At 36.1% G+C, this 18480-nt stretch overlaps 1 protein-coding gene across 1 annotated transcript in view; it reads right to left on the bottom strand.

Annotated features, from left to right (window-relative positions):
- Nucleotides 1-18480, bottom strand: part of LOC150107721 (centrosomal protein of 120 kDa-like) — a 284452-nt gene that overhangs the window by 218272 nt on the left and 47700 nt on the right. The window contains exon 3 of the mRNA XM_090392176.1: nucleotides 7420-7617. Within this exon, the coding sequence (XP_090248302.1) occupies nucleotides 7420-7617 (198 nt within the window). The remainder of the gene's footprint in view (nucleotides 1-7419; nucleotides 7618-18480) is intronic.

Raw genomic sequence — 18480 nt, 5'->3', positions numbered from 1 at the left:
CTAAGAGATGAAAATGGAAAAATAGTTCTAGAAGAAGAGAATAAAGCACAGATTTGGATAAAATATGTAACAGAACTTTTCAATGATACTAGACAGAAGCCTATAAATATAAAAGATAACATTCAAGGACCAGCAATCATGAAATGCGAAATAGAGAATGCTATACGAACAAGTAAAACAGGAAAAGCCAGTGGACCAGATGGTGTGCAAACAGAATTTTTAAAATTAATAGAACCAGATAACATCAAACTTCTTGAAAAACTATGTAATAAAATATATGAAAGTGATGAATTTCCATCAGATTGGCTCAAATCTACATTTATCACTGTTCCAAAGAAACCCAAAGCGAATTCCTGTGGTGACTTCCGACTTATTAGTCTAATGAGCCAAACATTAAAAATATTTTTGAAAGTAATTCAGAATCGTATTTATAGAAAAAGTGAAGAAACTCTAAGTGAAACACAATTCGGCTTTCGGAATGGTTTTGGTACTAGAGAGGCCCTTTTCTGTACCCAAATATTGATACAAAAATGCATAGAAAAACAGAAATCTGTCTTTATGTGTTTCATAGATTTTGAAAAAGCATTCGACAAAGTCAGACACACTAACTTAATAGAAGTCCTTCAACAAATAAGGCTAGACGAACAAGACATAAGACTAATAACAAATGTGTATTGGAATCAGTCAGCTACCGTTCAATTAGACAACATTACCACCAGTGATATTAACATCAAAAGAGGAGTGAGACAAGGATGTGTGCTCTCACCACTCCTGTTCAACATATATGCAGAGGTAATCTTTAAAAAAGCATTGGAAGAATGTTCAGAGGGAATCGCAATAAATGGAAAGATTGTTAACAACCTTCGATATGCAGATGACACCGTGCTAATTGCAGATAATATTATGGATCTCCAAAAACTCATTGACAGAGTATACATAGAAAGCCAAAGAATGGGAATAAATATAAACATCAACAAGACAAAATACATGATCATCAGCAAACATCCAGCCTCATCAATGAAACTGACACTCAATGGGAAAAATATTGATCAAGTGTCAAGATATAAATATCTTGGTTGCTGGCTTAATGAACGGTGGGATCCAGAAATAGATATAAAGACAAGGATTGAAGTTGCACAGCAGTCCTTCATGAAAATGAGAACACTATTCTGCAATAAAGACCTAAACATGGAAGTCAGATGCCGAATGCTGAAATGCTACGTGTGGTCTATTCTGCTCTATGGAGTTGAAACATGGACATTGAAGGCGACAAATCAAGAAAATCGAAGCTTTTGAGATGTGGCTATACAGAAGAATGCTAAAGATATCATGGACAGAAAAAATTACCAATGAAGATGTCTTAAAATCCATTGGCAAAGCTAAACATCTTGTACAAATAATCAAGAAACGAAAAACATCATATCTTGGCCACATCATGAGAAACAGCAAATACCAACTTCTACAAACCATTTTGATAGGAAGAATTGGTGGCAAAGGAACTAGAGGAAGAAAAAGAATATCATGGTTTGACAACATCAAGACGTGGATAGGAAAGAGCAGTGCACAACTGCTCAGATTAGCACAAGAGCGCAGTTTGTTCGCCAAGATGGTCGCTGACCTTCGATAGAAAATAGCACAATAAGAAGAAGGTTTAATCCTTTATCTAAGTGTAAGCAAACAAAGTTTGCACCTGAAGTAATTTTCAGGACCATAATGCAGGACCAACTTGGGAGCAGTCCACAGACCTACCATCAGCTTGGTCACTTGTTCCTGAATCTTCTTCTCCAATCCACGTAACCAAATCTGTGCAAAGAACTCAAAATGCGGGTGAATTATAGCCTTATAGGATGTAGAGAGATAATAACTTTATCTTTACTTGTTTGTTTTTCAACAACCAAGTAATCATCTTTTGAGCTATTTTGCCAACTCTTGCAATATGCCCCTCTGAACTTCAACCTGTAAACCATTACCATCCAGCCCTAGCCTCAGCAATTTCCTGCAATCCAGTACAGTATCATGATAATCTTTTCATCCCAAAGTACATAACCTTATATTTTGCAACATTCAAATGACAACGATTATGCTTTATCCATGCTACTAATTTATTTAAATCATCCTGCAGGATATCTGCATCTTCTTCTCTGCGAAAGAAGCTCATGACATATTGAGTAAAATATATAGAAGTAATTTTGTATATACATGTGCAGTATCCCATAAGAGGAAGGTCACTAGTGGTGTACCGCAGGGGTCAGTTTTGGGACAATTGTTGTTAATGATATTAATATCATATTAATAATACTGGGATGGGTTTAACTAGTGATATGCAGCTATTTGCAGATGATACAAAATTGGAGACAGCAATACAGAGATAAGCAGATGTTATGGCCTTGCAGGATGACTCGAATAGATTAAACGAATGGACAACTAAGTGGAACTGTCAGCTCAATGTCGTAAAGTGTAAGGTTTTGAAATTTAGTAAACAACAATGGAATGCAAAGTATACAGTTCATGGGGAAACTTTAAAGGAGGTAGAGGAAAGGAGAGATTTGAGAGTGGCAGTGGACAAGGACCTCAAATTGGGGCCACATTGCATAACTTGTGAAGACATTATCATATCAGATAATGGCAATCATGAGGACCCTGACATGCAGAAATAAAGAGGTTACGATGCAATTGTATAAAGCACTGATCAGGCTTCACATAGATTACTGTGCACAGATCTGTTTGGTGGGTTTTCATGGTCATCAGGATATACTGGAAAGGGTCCAGAGAAGATTCACAACGGTTGTCAGTGGTCTTTGGAATGTGGAGTATGAGAACAGATTGAGAGAATGTAAATGGCAAAGTCTTGTGAATAGAAGAAAGAGGGGGGGGATATGATTGAGGTCATATGTTAATAATAATAATTTAATTTTCTCTTACATGTTGTTATCAGGTTAACATGGAAGAGAATTTTCATCGAATGAGAGAGGGTGTGAGTATAGAATGCATTGCCTGAGTGTGTTGTGAATGTAGACACACTGAATTTTTAAAGCATGCTTGGATGAGCATTATAGACAATACTGCATGTTTGTACCTCCCATGAAGAGTCTCTGACAATATAGAGGTCAGATGTTAATAATAATAATAATTTAGTTTTCTCTTACATGCGTAAAGCTGTTATTCAAAACATGTAGTATATATGTCAATCTGATATGCTGAAATGTCTTAATAACTGTTTTTCTTTTTTATTTTTTAGACTATTAACTGAAATTAAAAAATCAAGTTAATTCTGAAAACAATTAGATGCTTTTTTTTGGTTTCTAAAATCTGTTAATATTAGAATAAAGCATTCAAAAATCAATTCATTCAAATTAAGTGGAGATTGAATCCAACACACCCCAACTCAACATCACCAGAGTTAAAGATCGGTACTATCAACATAGGAGGCCTGAATGGCAAACAAATGGATCTAGCTGAAGAATTAGATAAGTACCAGATCAACATAAGAGGGGTGACTGAAATAAAAAAGACCAAAACTGATGAGATCTTTCTGAGCAATAAATACAAAATGTTATATTCAGGCAATGACAATAGAAGGAGTAGTCATAGTATTCAACACAAAATACGAGGCTAATCTTCTTGAATGGCAGTCAGCCTCAAGTAGAATAATGTGGGTAAATATGAGAATAGGGAACTGGACAATGAGACTTATTTGTGCCTATGGTCCCACAGAACGTTCTACTAAGGTAGAAGTGGAGGAATTTTTTGAGGCTTTAGAAAAAGCAACTGACACAATGAAAAATGAAAAGTTGGTCCTTGTTGGGATCTAAATAGCAGAGTAGGAAATGATTGTCAGACACACAAAAATAGTTTGGGAAAATTTGGAGAAAAGAGCAAAGCTAATAATAATGGCAAATACCTATTGGATTTCTGCTCAGGACATGGACTGGTTATTACTAACACCATGTTCCAACATAAAAATGTGCACAAATTCACATGGGGAGAAGAGGCAAGGTAAAGTCTCATTCACTATGTTATTGTTGATAGCGATGTTTTCTCCCTGGTGCAGGACACCAGAGTGTACACAGGATTTGAAATTGGAAGTGATCACTATTTAGTCTTGAGCAGGATAAAATTGAATTTCATATTGAAAAGAATAACATGTAAGAAAGTTATAAAGCGAATAAAAGTTGAGCAGCTCTCAGATGTGAAACTGTAGACTAAAATACACAAAGATTATTGAAGAAAAAATGAAAGAGTTTGAGAACAGGAACCTTGGAGATTCAGTGGCAAGCCTTGAAGAAAACCCTGATTGATTTAGCCAAAGAGGCATGCGGTGAGGTTGTCTGCAAGGATAGAAAAATCAGAACTCATGGTGGACACAGGAAGTTAAAGAGGCAGTGAAGGAAAAGAAGAAAGCATATCAAAAGTTCCTGTCAAATAAATCAGCTTTTGCTCTTAGAGAATACAGAGACAAATGTAAGAAAGCAAAACACTGTGTAAAACTAGCTAAAAACAAAAGTCATGGGAGGACTTTGGCAAGAACATAGAAAATAAATATCAAGAAGGTGGTAAGATATTCTGGAGGTTGTTGAAGAAGCTTAGAAATGGAGAAAAAACTGCTGTAAAAGGAGTTAGAGATGATAAAGGTGACATGAAAACAGGAGAAAAAGATATCCTTGAAATATGGATATCTTTATTATGAAGCAAAATTGCTAAATGAAACAAGCAGTGATAGCACAGTGGTAAAAAACACTCAACAGGTATACAGTCAAGAATACATATCCATACTTGAAGTAGAAAAAGCCATCAAAACTTGAAATGTGGAATGGCAACAGGAGTAGACGGTATTCGACCAGAAATGCTGAAATATGGTGGTAAAAAAGTCTTACAGTGCTGCACTGCATAGTTCAGAAAGCCTGGACAGAGGGACGAATTCCCGATGATTGGAGTAGAGCTCTCATAGTACCCATATATAAAAAGGGAAATAAAACTGAATGCGAGAATTACAGAGGTATTTCCCTACTGAGTGTTCCTGGCAGGATCTATGCTAGTATACTTGAGAAACGGTTGAGAAGAATTGTGGAAGAAAAGCTTGGTGAAGAACAAGCTGGATTCAGGCCAATAGAGGCTGTCAGGATCAGATCTTCACTTTACGACGAATAGTTGAGAAAGCATGGGTATATAACAAAGATCTGTATTTAAGTTTTGTCGATTTGGAAAAGGCATATGACAAGGTGCCAAGAGAAAAGCTATTCAATACGCTGCAGTTATATGGTGTCAATGGGGCATTATATCAAGCAATACTTAGTCTTCATTTGAGTTGTAAGTCAGCAGTTAGAATTGAAGGAAGTACAGGAAGATGGTTTAATGTTAAATCTGGTGTGAGACAAGGATGTACATTATCCCCTCTGTTATTCATTATCTATATGGATCACATTATGAAGGAAAGTGGTATTAAACATGATATCAGAATTGGAGATGCTAATGTCAGCTCTTTGCTTTATGCGGATGATGTTATACTTCTAAATAAATCCACTACAAGTTTGCAAGATTCCCTGACTAAATTGAATAACTGTTGTAATAGATATGGTATGAAGGTCAGCATTAAAAAGACAAAGACAATGAAAATAGGTAGAATTGTTGAAAATGTTAACTATGTTTTGAACGGAGAACCTGTGGAACAAGTAAAACATTTCATCTATTTAGGCATGATTTTTACTGAAGATGGTAAATTAAATATAGAAATAGACAACAGAATCAGCAAAGCTGGTATGGTGGGAAGTCAATTGAATAAATTCATATGGAATAAGAGAGAAATTAGTCGGAACACTAAATTAGCTGTATACAAGACAGTGTTCAAACCAGTTTTAACTTATGGATCTGAGAGCTGGGTCAGAAGTAAAACACTTGACCAAAGACTAGAGACCGCAGATATGAGAGTCTTGAGCAAGATTAGAGGCGTGAACAGATGGCATCAATGGCAATATCATATTAAAAACGAGGATATTAGGAAAGAACTTGACATTGTCAGCATCCAGGAATGCATTAGCAGAGCTAATCTCAGGTGGTATGGTCACTTAAACAGAATGGGTGAGGAAAGATTAGCAAAACAAGTTTTCTCTGCCAGGTTGGCAGGAAAACAACCCAGAGGAAGACCAAGATATAGGTGGATTGATATGGTACAACGTGCCTTAGACGATAGAAATATAAGATCTGATAATGATAATATTGGAGTCTTGACAAGTAATAGACTGATTTGGAGGAAAATTGTAGATAGAAAGTTACCAATGATATAAATTTTTCACGTAGTACTATCATATCCTGTACACCCCTTGAGGGTACATGTCAGGAATTTGATGATGAATCCAACATTTCAAAGCCGAATAGAGAAACTACAAGAGTTTCATGTCGAATATAGACAGAAACTATAAAAGTTTCAGCAGATCCAAGCGTAAGCAAACCATTCATGACAGGGGCAACTCGTATTAAAGTTGGAGTAAGCTCTGATCACTATCCTTAGTATTTCCCATAATGTAAAACACATTTCCTAGCAGACATGTATGATGTTATACATTATGGGGGAATCACTACCCAGACCGGTTTCGACCTTTTGTTGAGGTCTCGTCAGTGGGAGCCAGACCCAAATGTAAATACTCAGGTTTGAAGTGATGCAGAACTTATACTTTACCATATGAGATGCTAAAAAAGGTGTCACATCACAAAAGGCACCAAGAATAACTGAAAAAGAGAGCCGAAAGGCTTCACTTCAGCGATGCAAAATTATTCAAATTAAGTGGATATAGAATCCAACATTATTTCAAAGCTGAATAGAGAAACTACAAGAGTTTCATACCGAATATAGATAGAAACTATAAAAGTTTTGGTGTATCCACGCGTAAGCAAACATTTCATGACAGGGGCAACTCATAGTAAAGGTGAAGTAATCTCTGATCACTCTAAGAATAATTAATTTACTACGAGTTGCCCCTGTCATGAAAGGTTTGCTTATGCTTGGATCTGCCGAAACTTTTATAGTTTCTATCTATATTCAGCATGAATGTCTTGCAGTTTCTCTATTCGTCTTTGAAATAATGTTGGATTCAATATCCGCTTAATTTGAATAATTTTGCATCGCCGAAGTGAAGCCTTTTGGCTCTCTTTTTCAGTAATTAAAAATAAATATTTTTAAATTGGAGAAAAAATATGGTAAAAGTAGGAAGGATGCAGATGATGTTTTGTCTCCTATAAGTTTACTATATATGTATAAATATTACTGCACAGTTGTATTTTGTATTCAGCAGAAATTTTTAATTATTAATAAATTACATATGATTAAAATCTTGATTCCTAAGAAAATAAGTCTTGCATACACATTTTCCACTAATATTTTTAATAAATTATAAATTCTGAGCATTCCATACACATTTTACATACTTTTAATGCATCTTGATATTCGAAAAACTGCTGCAAAATTTGCAAACTGCTACGAATCTTGACCGAAGCTCTTATGGCAGGAAATGAAGGCTTTACAAGATCAAAAAAATTATCTGTCTTCACATCATTTCCAAAAAGCGATAAATAAAAATAAAACCCTTGTAGAGGAGCTGTAAGTTTCATTTGGGAAGGTATTAGCTAGAATAAAAGAAATATTTTGAATGGTATATTACTACAGAAATATACATTAACTATAGATTTTTCCAATGTTTTTTTTTTTTGAAGGGAGTCTTTAGACTCCAAAGTGTGACCAAAAAGTTTCTGCATTGTAGTTTTTGTTTCCTCTCTAATACAACGGTATTTATCAGCTGGCCAAATAAAGGATTTTGAAGAAACTTCACCACTGTTGAAATCTTTTGCAGAAGGTTTGATTCCCCCCCCCCCAACTATAACACCATCAATGAATCTACATCCCTTTCCTTCCTTATTTGCTTGAGGTTTTCAACCCCTCATTAAAAAATGAGAGGTTGAAAAACAATACTTTCTGTGAAGAATTGGTGACCACTTCTGGTCACCAATTCTTGCACACAAAGAAATTTAAGCACATAATATATATTATATATTTAACTTTTCTTGCAACCTGCTACATGTTCAGTCTTCTGTCCACACACATAAACATAATCCAAAGGAGATTCAAAACTAATTTGTGGAACATCCTTGATCCATGCCAATGATGGAAGCTATCTGATGTACCATATCATCAATAGCTTCTTTTTGAACTTGGAAACAAATCAAATGTCTGAGTCAATAGCTTCTTTTTGAACTTGGAAACAAATCAAATGTCCAAGTTCTGCTCACCATTTCTTAACCGAAAATCAATTTTAACATCTCAGAGGTTACTTTTGGAGGTTTCCACAGTTTGAAGCAGAACATGATGCATGCAGATATGCCACTCTTTTGGGCTTAAAACCATTTTTGATGGGTGGAAATCACAAAGAGCACAAGACACTCATGCTTTATTACTTCTTGATAACATCAGCTACAACTTTGAAACAACACAAGAGGTAGCAGATTCTACTCTACTGATATCTAGCAGAGGAGCTTTGCTCTAATTGCAGTGTTATCATTTGCTATTCAACCATAAACTTTTTGTTCACACTTCATATATTTAAAATTGCAATTTGTTTTCTTTTTTGGTTTTCTCTCATTGATATATAACTTTAATTTCATTAAATCAACAAGAAAGTATATTTGATTAATTTCAAATATACTGTATTAATATTACTGCATCAAGTGATAAGATTAGAACAAAACACAGTGGGAGAAGTTTTGCAGAAAAATAAAACAAAACAAAACAAGAAAAAATGTAGTTGAACCATAAGTTTAATAAGATAGCTATTGGGCCTGTATACCAAGTATAGCACTTTATGGGAAGAGGGGGGACTGAAAAGTTCTGATAAACTAACTTTGTTAACTGAGTTAGTTGATATAACCACAAAAAAGAACACATATTAAAACCCTTTAACCCCCCATCAAATTGTAATAATTTGATGGTAATTGTGATGGTGGTGATGATATCTTCATGGTGATTATCACAACTTTTCAGCACATCCTCTTATATCGGCATATAATGGTATATACCTGGTGAATGCTCTGGTAGAAGATTAAGTTTAAAGAAAGTGAGTAATTAGCCATTTTAGAATGAAAATTATAATGTAGAAGATAGAATAACTAAAATTTAATAATTACCGTATTTTTCCATGTATAAGATGCCCCCATGTATAAGACGAACCTACTTTTTCGAACCCAAAATTAAGAAATCAATATTTTAAACATAAAACAGAACACATTTAATATTTTTTTTTTTAAATATTCCAAGTATATTTAATAATTAGGTAATATTTTTAAGATACATACTAAGATGCATTTTCTGGGCTAACTTGGTTCATGTTCTCATGGCCAACCCTTCCCTCCTCATGAAGTTGAGGCACCATTTTGCCTTTCCTGTGAAATCAACAATGTTCATTTCACTTGCAAACCTTTTTGCTTCATATTGAATAAACTTGGTTGACACACATATCCCACTCTGGCACTGCTCCATAATCCAAGTTTGGCCATTTTACTAGTTTTCCTTTTAACGCCCTCTATTTTTTTCTGTCATCTTGAGTAGTTGTTCTTCCTGTTTTCTCCACTGTCTAATCATACACTCAGTGGGAGGAGGTGGTCCAAACTGTCTCTCTGAAGCTTTATTTCCGTGCTCTTTTGCATAATTGATGACTTTCAACTTAAATTTTGAAGAATATGGCAATCGTTTTTTAATTTTTGGACATTTTTATGGGCTAGTGCTCAAAATATTGTTAATGCATTAACTTACCCTGCCAACGCGTTGCAGACATATGAATGATTTCAGAGTTCTGATTGATTTATTCAGAATCAGCTGTTGGTGGATGTATTTATTTGTATGTGTATGGGGGGGGGGAGGTTTCTGTACATAGTGACATCAAGAATCCATTAGGCCAACATTAATCATTCTCTAAAAAGAGCAGATCATTGTTGAATGGCCATTTTTTTCATAAGGTGAATTGGATACTTGAATGTTTTGTTCAAATTGAGGGGGGGGGAGGTGATTAGTGTATCTGAGACATGGTGAAAAGACAAACAGTTTACATAGCATAGTCAACTGGTAGGGCTGTGTGGTAGAAGAATTTAAGGCTTTCCTCATTAAACATTTTGATAAAGTAGAAGGCCTTGGGGGGACAGAGCTAAGAACCTATGGATGATTCCTTTTTGTTTGTTTCTAGAATTTGCTTTGCCAAATGAAATAGCCTGAGTTTAGGTAACAGGAGGAAATTCAGCTTGGATTAATGGAACATCAGTGAACAAGATATCAAAGCCAACCATTAAATCAGTACTATATAGAGCAAAATTTTCCATAATGGACTTAAGAGTGGGCAAGTTCTTTATGTGTAATGAGGTGTTGCCAGCATGTTGAGAGAAGAACACTTTATTGATTATTATAGGAGTTCAGGATCAAGGATATTTGGTGAATGTTGTTGATTTGTAACGCTGCAGAAAGATAATTTTTTTTCCTCCAAATTTTTGCTAATAATTTGTTGTATTTGTTTTCTAATTGTGTGAGATAGATTGAGTTATTTAGTCATAAGTAAAATGTGTATATTTCCTTAAACTATATACTTTTGATATGGCACCTATGTGTAGCAGAACAATGATGGCCAAGCCATCTTTGTTTGAGCGAGCTAAATTTGCATGATTTTGTCCAGTGTAAAATTTGTGAGATGTACTCATCATGAAAGTTGAAAGATTTGTGGAAAGAGAATGAAATTGGTCAATGAGGGTGTAATAAATTTTGGAAAGCAAATATGGAGAGAACAAATTACATGACAGTACAGTAGAGAGTACTGATCCTAGAAAATGTAAACATCGGTGATAATACTGAAAGTGCAGTGGTGGAAAGAAACAGGCACAGAATAAAGTACGACATTTAAAGGCCAAGAAACAGCAAGAGGTCAGTTGAACTGAAAAGAGAAAAAAAGCAAGAGGTCTGAAGCCAAAAATAAAATTGTAAGAATATACAAGAGAAAGAGCATAAGCAGTTAATTTTTTTTATGGCAATTCTATGATAAGGGGAATACTTCATGAAGTTCTACAAAATCTTGTTTCCCTTGTGTGAAAATTAATAATATTAGTATTATTATAGAAAGGGAAGGTGAAAAGAATTGATTGTTTTAGCTGGAACCAATTGCCAGAGAGGTCAGAAGCATTGTATGAGGGAAGATGTAAAAAGAGTTATTAGAAGTTGCAATAAAGAAGAGAGAGAAGGTGAAGCTAGTGAATCTGCTGCTATTGGTAGTTATTCAAAAAAGTGCAAGTCAAGTAATTATTATGGGGGGGGGGCTTCCACTTTGGAGACATAGATTGGAAGGAGGAAAGATAATGGCAGAAACGAAATGGAATTTATACACTTACTAAGAGATAATTACTTGAAGCAGAATGTGACAGAGAAGACTTGGAATTCGAGAGCGTTGGATCTTGTTATAGGATCAAAAGACCTGGTTGGCCAAGTGGTTAGCTTATCTGCTCTCCAGTTAAAAGGTTGGGGGTTCGAATCCTGCTGTGGGCATGGATGTTTGTGATTATATGTGAAAATGTTAACAGTGGTGGGCAGTAGATGGCGTCGATGTAGATGATGAAGGCATTAGTAGTTGCGGTTTGTTGTAGTTCGTGGATTGAGTGGTGGAGATGGAGAGTTGTAGAGTAGGTGCCCTCCTCGATGAGTCTTTGGACTCCCTGGAGGTGTCACGTAATAATAATAATTACTAAGGTGGCTATATTGTCCCCAATTGGAGAAATTGATCGTGTGGTCTTGACATAGGAGGTAGCAAAACATGTGAACATTTCAGTTAAGAAGGGGCATATGTGGAACTACAAAGAGATGATCATGAGCAATACCATGACATAAAATTCTGCAAGGGAAGGATGTTCACAGAGCATGGAGGGGTCAAGAAGTATCTGGAGGAAGCAATATCACACTGTATACCCAAAGTCAGGAAGGTAATTCAGGTAAGGGTTAGATGAGTATTATCATTAAGCACGAGCTGCAAAAAAAAAGATGTGGAGGGTATAAAAAGAGAAAGTGACCAAGTAACTCATGAACAGTACAAGGAACAGGCAAGAAAGGCAACCAGCATGGTAAGGAAGGTGAAATCAGATTATGAGAAGAGTTAGCTGAGCAGGCAAAAGGAAATCCCATAGATTTTTTCTTTATGTGGCAGGTATGAGGAAGAATGATTATGGACGGATAGCGTTAATGAGTGCAGATGGTAGAGAGATGACAGAGGCAAGCTAAATTGTTGAGCTACATAGCGACCATTTTGCAAGGGTATACCTTCCAAATGAAGATGCTGTTATGGCAGAAGTGACAGGGACTGATGTGAGAATAGAGATTGATAAACTGGAGGTTACTTAGGATATTGCAGAATCTGAATGCAAATGCAACTGTGGGACTGGATGAGATAGCAGCTCACATTTTAGGAGAATGTGCAGGGGAACTGGCAATGCCTTTGACTAGACTGTTCAATTTGAGTCTCAGGTCTGGAGAATTCCCAAGAGAATGGAAGGAATGCAAAATAATTCCTTTGCTTAAAGGAGGTCTAAGTCTGTGTTAGCAAATTATAGACCAATCAGTATCTCTGGAGTGGTAGTAAAAGTAGTGGAAAAGTTAGTCAAAAAGAGAATACAAGAATGTGAATAAGAATATGATACTCTTCGAGGGGTATCTTGGTTTTGTGAAAGGTTAATCATAGCTCAGTTATCTACTCATTTTTTATAAGGGTAACAACTGAGTTAGATAAAGGAAAAAATGGCTACATGACGACGATAATGCTGGATTTTGCAAAGAAGTCGGACAAGATTCCACACAGTACACTCTCTTATGCAAATTGCAACAAATGGCCAATTATAATCACAATTTTGATATGGATAAAAGAATGGCTGATGGACAGATACCAAAAAGTAGTATATGGAGACAGAATCCAATAGAAGGTAAGTGACTATAGTGTGTCACAGGGCTCTGTGCTTGAACTACTGCTGTTTAATTTGTACATCAATAATATAAGAAATAATTTGAATGGAGTTATTCAGTTGTTTGCTGATGGTAATAGTTAATCAAGGTGATGTGGAGAACTTATAGGATGATTTAAAAAGGTGACAGTATGGTCAAAACAATGTAATGGATGTCATTAGTAATGAATCTCAATTTAAAGTGGAAAAATGTAAAGTTATGCTTTTTTGGATACAAAGATTACAAGATGTGTACCACATTGAGAGACCTATACTCCAGGAAAAAGATGAAGCCAGGGATTTGGGGATAGTAGTAGTAATAGATAGAGATGAAGTTTAGAGGGCATATTGCTAAAGTAGCCAGGATAGTTTACAGGAATGCTTGGTTATTAGAGAACACATTAACAAGCAGACAGATAAGGGAGTTATTATTCTTCTTTATAAAGCCTTGATATGACCACATCTGGATTACTGTGCTCAGGTCTGGTCCTCTGGGCATCTCCAGGTCACTCACCTGGAGAGATGAGTGATCAAGATGGTGAGTGGTCTGTGGAATGCTACCTATGAGGATAGATTGAGGCTAATATTGGTGGCCATATTGGTGGGAGAGCTGTATATCTCTCACTCACACTCTATCAAGAAATCACTGTTGGGTAATTTGTAAAAGGGATTGTGAAGTTACGGCTATAACTCAGAGAACTAATGGTGTCCACTTTGAGGAAAATGACAGAGAGATTCAATACACTGTTTCTGGGTGGTACTTGAAGATGAGAAAGAGTAGCTTTTTTTTTTCTTTTTTTACCAGATTTGCAAATTTGTCAATCTGGTAAAGATCAGCTACAATCCTCACTCACACTCACACACACACACAGCTTGGAAAGAAGTCAATGGACACCCTCCCCTCCATGGGCAAGGTGCATTGTGCCATGTAATGAGTCACATGTTTGTAGCCGGTATAAATTGGAGGAATATGATGTTCCCAAGTCAGTATAACTGTCTCCTAGTAAAATAGCTGCAAGAAGAAAACTAATGGACACGGACTTTTAAAGAGACAAGCCATGTTTTTTTCCTAGTTTACAGGCCTATCTATTTGCCAAATTGCTGACAAATTGGGACACTCCAGGTCAATAATCAGTGATACCATAATGAGATTGAATGCAGGAAGTCAACTGAAAGTGCTACCTAGAGAGGGTGACTCACCAAATGTGACCGTAGGATGTAATGAAGGAAAATATGTAAAAATTGCTATTTGGTGGCCAATATGTTAAATGGGGAGTTTCCAGGCATCAACTGGAACACAAATCTGCACAAAAACATTCAAAACCAAGGCTCACAACATGGGCTTCCATGATAAGACTTCAATATGCAAGCCCCACATTACCTGAACCAACATGCATCTTCAGTGGTGCAAAGAGCATGTACAGTGGGACACAGAAGCTGTGTTATGGAGTGTTATGGAAAGCTGTGTTATGGAGTGATAAATCATGCTTAACCCTCTACCAAGCTGATGGATGGGTGTGGATGTGGCAGGTGCTCAGTGAACCTCTCTTACCAGCATGCGTAGTCCCAACTATGAAATTTGGAGGTGTGTATAATCTCTCATGATAAATTAATTAATTTTTCGAGTTCGATTTTACAGAGGTTTCCTAACGTATATAAAACAGAATTTATGTTGTAATAAAATAAATGTAATAATTTTACTGAAAAAAAAAATGCATAATTTAATTCCATTGAATTGTATGTAAAACAGAAAAGAGGGGATTAACCCAAATTAGAACGATGACTAAGCAAGTACAAAAGTTTGCAAGGTCTTGCAAACATAAAAATAGGCATTATTTAAAATAAGGGGATATTAAATCCCACATTGTTTTAAAACCGAATAAGAAACTCAAAGATTGGTATCGGAGAGTTTCATGCCGAATATAGTATAATAAACTATAAAAGTATCGACAATTACTAGCATGAGCTAATGCAAGTAGTCCTAGTACGTAGTACAAAACGCAGGCAACTCGCAGCAAAGGTGGGTAAAGTTCTGATTGCTATTCTTGGTATTTTCCATAATGTAAAAACATATTTCCTAGGAAATGTATGCTGTTATTACATTATGGTGAGAGGTCACTACCCAGACCGGTTTCAGCCTTTATTGAGGCTTCATCAGTGAGTAGCTAGACCAAATTAATACCAAAGGGTATAGCGAAAAGAACTTACATACTCTGCTATATGAGTGAAATGAAGCCTTTTGGCTCTTTATATTTAAATATAAAAATATGCACCCACGAATGGAGGGAGCTAAAGTGATGTCACCATGCCGGCTGGTAATCCTGTAAACTACATCATGGTAAAAAAGGATTAGAGACAACATAAAACAGGACTGAGATGGACTAGCATGGTTCTCAATTTTTTGATTCCAAGTTCTGTTCTTTCCCAGAGAACAGGGTTCCAGGTGTGCGTGTGTGTGTGTGGAGACGAGGCCATTATTTGATGGAACTCCTGTTTGAAGGTATGGACGTGCTAGGAGAATGCCACTACCCATGGTTATAAAGGAGACTTCGGCAGTTCCTTTCCAGTTACCGATGGAAGAATCACAGCAACCTTGTCCGTTAATTCCCAGAGTGAGAACCGCTACATCGCCCAAGCAACGATCATAACTTATGGTGAAGACAGACTAAGGTATTGTGCAATTGATTGAAATGCATATGTAAAGGACTATTGTAAGTAGGCACAAATTTTGTTAATGCTTTGTAAAGGTGAAACTGGAATTATTATATGCAACAAGTGTGCTTATAGATATTTGTTAGAAAAGTGTTAAGTAATGAGTTTTGGTTACAAAGGGGTAGATTGATTGTAATGTGCATATAATGGAAGAAATTAAGCTACGATATAACTTAGGGAATAGCTACATGTTTAATTTAGATTAGCTAACAATATGAAGGGGTTCAGTAAGTTGTATGTAATATAGTCAGTTGTATGTTGCCCCTATTGTATTTTGATAGGCTGAGAGAGAGATATCATTTCCTCTTTGATGTGTGTATTGTACATTCTTTCTAGGTTTAAATAAAATGTTTTGTTTGTTTAACTACCTTGCCTGATCTATTTGCCAATGCACTATTTCTAAAAGACTAGCAAACCTGCATGCACATCTGATTGAGAATCGCCACTACTTGCTATAGAAAAATATGTTTATTAACTAAGATCTTGTTTATATTCCTTACCTTAATTCTCAAACTATTTAAGTTCAATTAGAATGGTGCAGTTGTTAAAAAAATAAATTTTTCTGATTGATCAGTGTGAGAATTGGTAACCTGCATATTGTAGATAGGCTGATAACTTAGAGTCTGTTCACCAGCAGTGGGAATACGGAATAAGATTAAGTAGGATTAATAGTGAGATAAATGTTAAGCAGCTTAAAGTATTTTAAAAGTAAAGCAGCACGTATAGCGTTAACAAAGGTGCAGTTGAAATTAAGATACAAGAATAAATTAATAGAATATTACGCCGCAGACCACAACCATAAAATTTAACAGGTGGCAGTGTGATGGTATGGTCCATTTTTTCCTAGTTTGGACTTGGCCCTCTGTTCATGGTGCTACAAACACTGAATTCTGAGAAATATCTGAACATTCTGGACAATTCAATGCAATGCAGTGCTTCCTGCTTTGTGGCATTTCTACAGAACTGACCATTGTCTCATTCAGCAAGACAGAGACTTGCTGAAACGTAGAAACGCCACTAAGTAGGAAGCAATGTATTGCAATGTCCAGAATGTTCAGATGCCCATAAACCATGCTGATATAACTGCAGCGTTTGTGAGTATATGAACATCACCACATTTGAATGGCCTCTATAGAGCCCTGATCTCAACCCTATTGAACATCTGATGAACTGGAGCATCAGGTGAGGTCAAGGAATATCTACCCCACAACAGTCCAGGACTTCATTTCTTGCCTACAGAAAGAATGGTCCAAAATTCCCATTGATCGCTATTGTATGCTTGGAAAGTATGGAGGATTTCTGCAGTCATCGCAGCAAACAGAGGACATACATCTTATTAAGGTGGGTGGCATGGCTGTTTGTTTCTCACACTATGGTGTCCGTTGACTTCTTTCTAAGCGGTGTATATAGATGGGATTTTCTGAGGTCAAAATAAGCAGGAGACAGCAAACATCAGAATCTTGAAGCACCATATCTACATTAGATACCACCATGAGCACTCAGTATATGCAGACCATGCTTTGGATACTCACCACAGAATCTACTGACTGAAGCAAATACAAATATGCAAGACTATTCCTTCAATCTATTTCTGCTCTAATAAACTAGTCTAACTTCAACAAATAAATTAAAGATGCCACGAAATTATATTCTTGGTTACATCCTTTATCCAAGTGTAAGCAAACAGAGTTTGCGCATGAAGTAACTTTACGACTGGGCTACTTGTATATAGATGTTAACGACTTGACATCAACTGCCTTAATATCTCATGACGTAACGCACATATCCTTACAGACATGTATAATGCTATGCATTATAGGAAGCACCACTACCCATACTGGGTTTGACCTTTATTGAGGTCTCATCAGTGGGAGCCAGACTCAGATACCAAGGTTGAAGTAATGCAGAAGTCATATTTCCATATACATAAAGTTTCACACCTTATGTATATGGAAATATGACTTCTGCATTACTTCAACCTTGGTATCACTTCTGAGTCTGGCTCCCACTGATAAGATCTCAATAAAGGTCAGACCCGGTCTGGGTAGTGGCCTTCCCATAATGCATTATACATGTCCGTAAGGATATGTGTGTCGTTACATTATGAGATACTATGGTGGTTGATGTGAAGTCATTAGCATCTATATACGAGAAGCCCAGTTGTGAAGTTACTTTACCCACAAATTTTGTTTCCTTACACTTGGATAAAGGATGAAACCAAGAATATAATTTCTTGGCATCTTTAATTTATAGTATAACCAAGTGAAAAAAAATTCACTTCAACAAATATGGATGCATTAAAATGCTATGCATCTGGGAAACACTCATCTAGATAGCTCAACAGCCAAGACCAAACCAGATCCACTAGATAGTGGAATTTTGGATCTTATGTTTTCCTTTGTTTCCTCTAAATCAGTCTCTCAAGTACTCAACTCATGTAGTGCCTTCAAGCATGTAACTTTGGTGGGAGATGAATGTCATCGTTCAGTGTAAGACCATCCCCCAATAAGTGGGGGTGATCTCACACTGGACTATGTAAAAATAAATGAAAGATACAAAAAACGATATCCCTATCCCACCCATGGTTCAAATGTACTATATTTTTGCAAATAACCTTTCGTGGGTGGGCACAACATAAAAACTGCATAGAATATAGTTCCCTAATGATGATGCCAACTTGACTTTGGTGAAAATATATTGAAAATATCTAGTCTAGCCATAAATACTTTTACAACTTGAAAAGTACATAAAACTTTAATCTATCAGTAA

The sequence above is a fragment of the Typopeltis vanoorti genome, chromosome 4, assembly GCF_054136105.1.
Source record: "Typopeltis vanoorti isolate ZY-2024b chromosome 4, IOZ_Tvanoo_1.0, whole genome shotgun sequence".
Lineage (NCBI taxonomy): Eukaryota > Metazoa > Arthropoda > Arachnida > Uropygi > Thelyphonidae > Typopeltis > Typopeltis vanoorti.
This window is presented reverse-complemented; position numbering and strand designations above follow the sequence as displayed.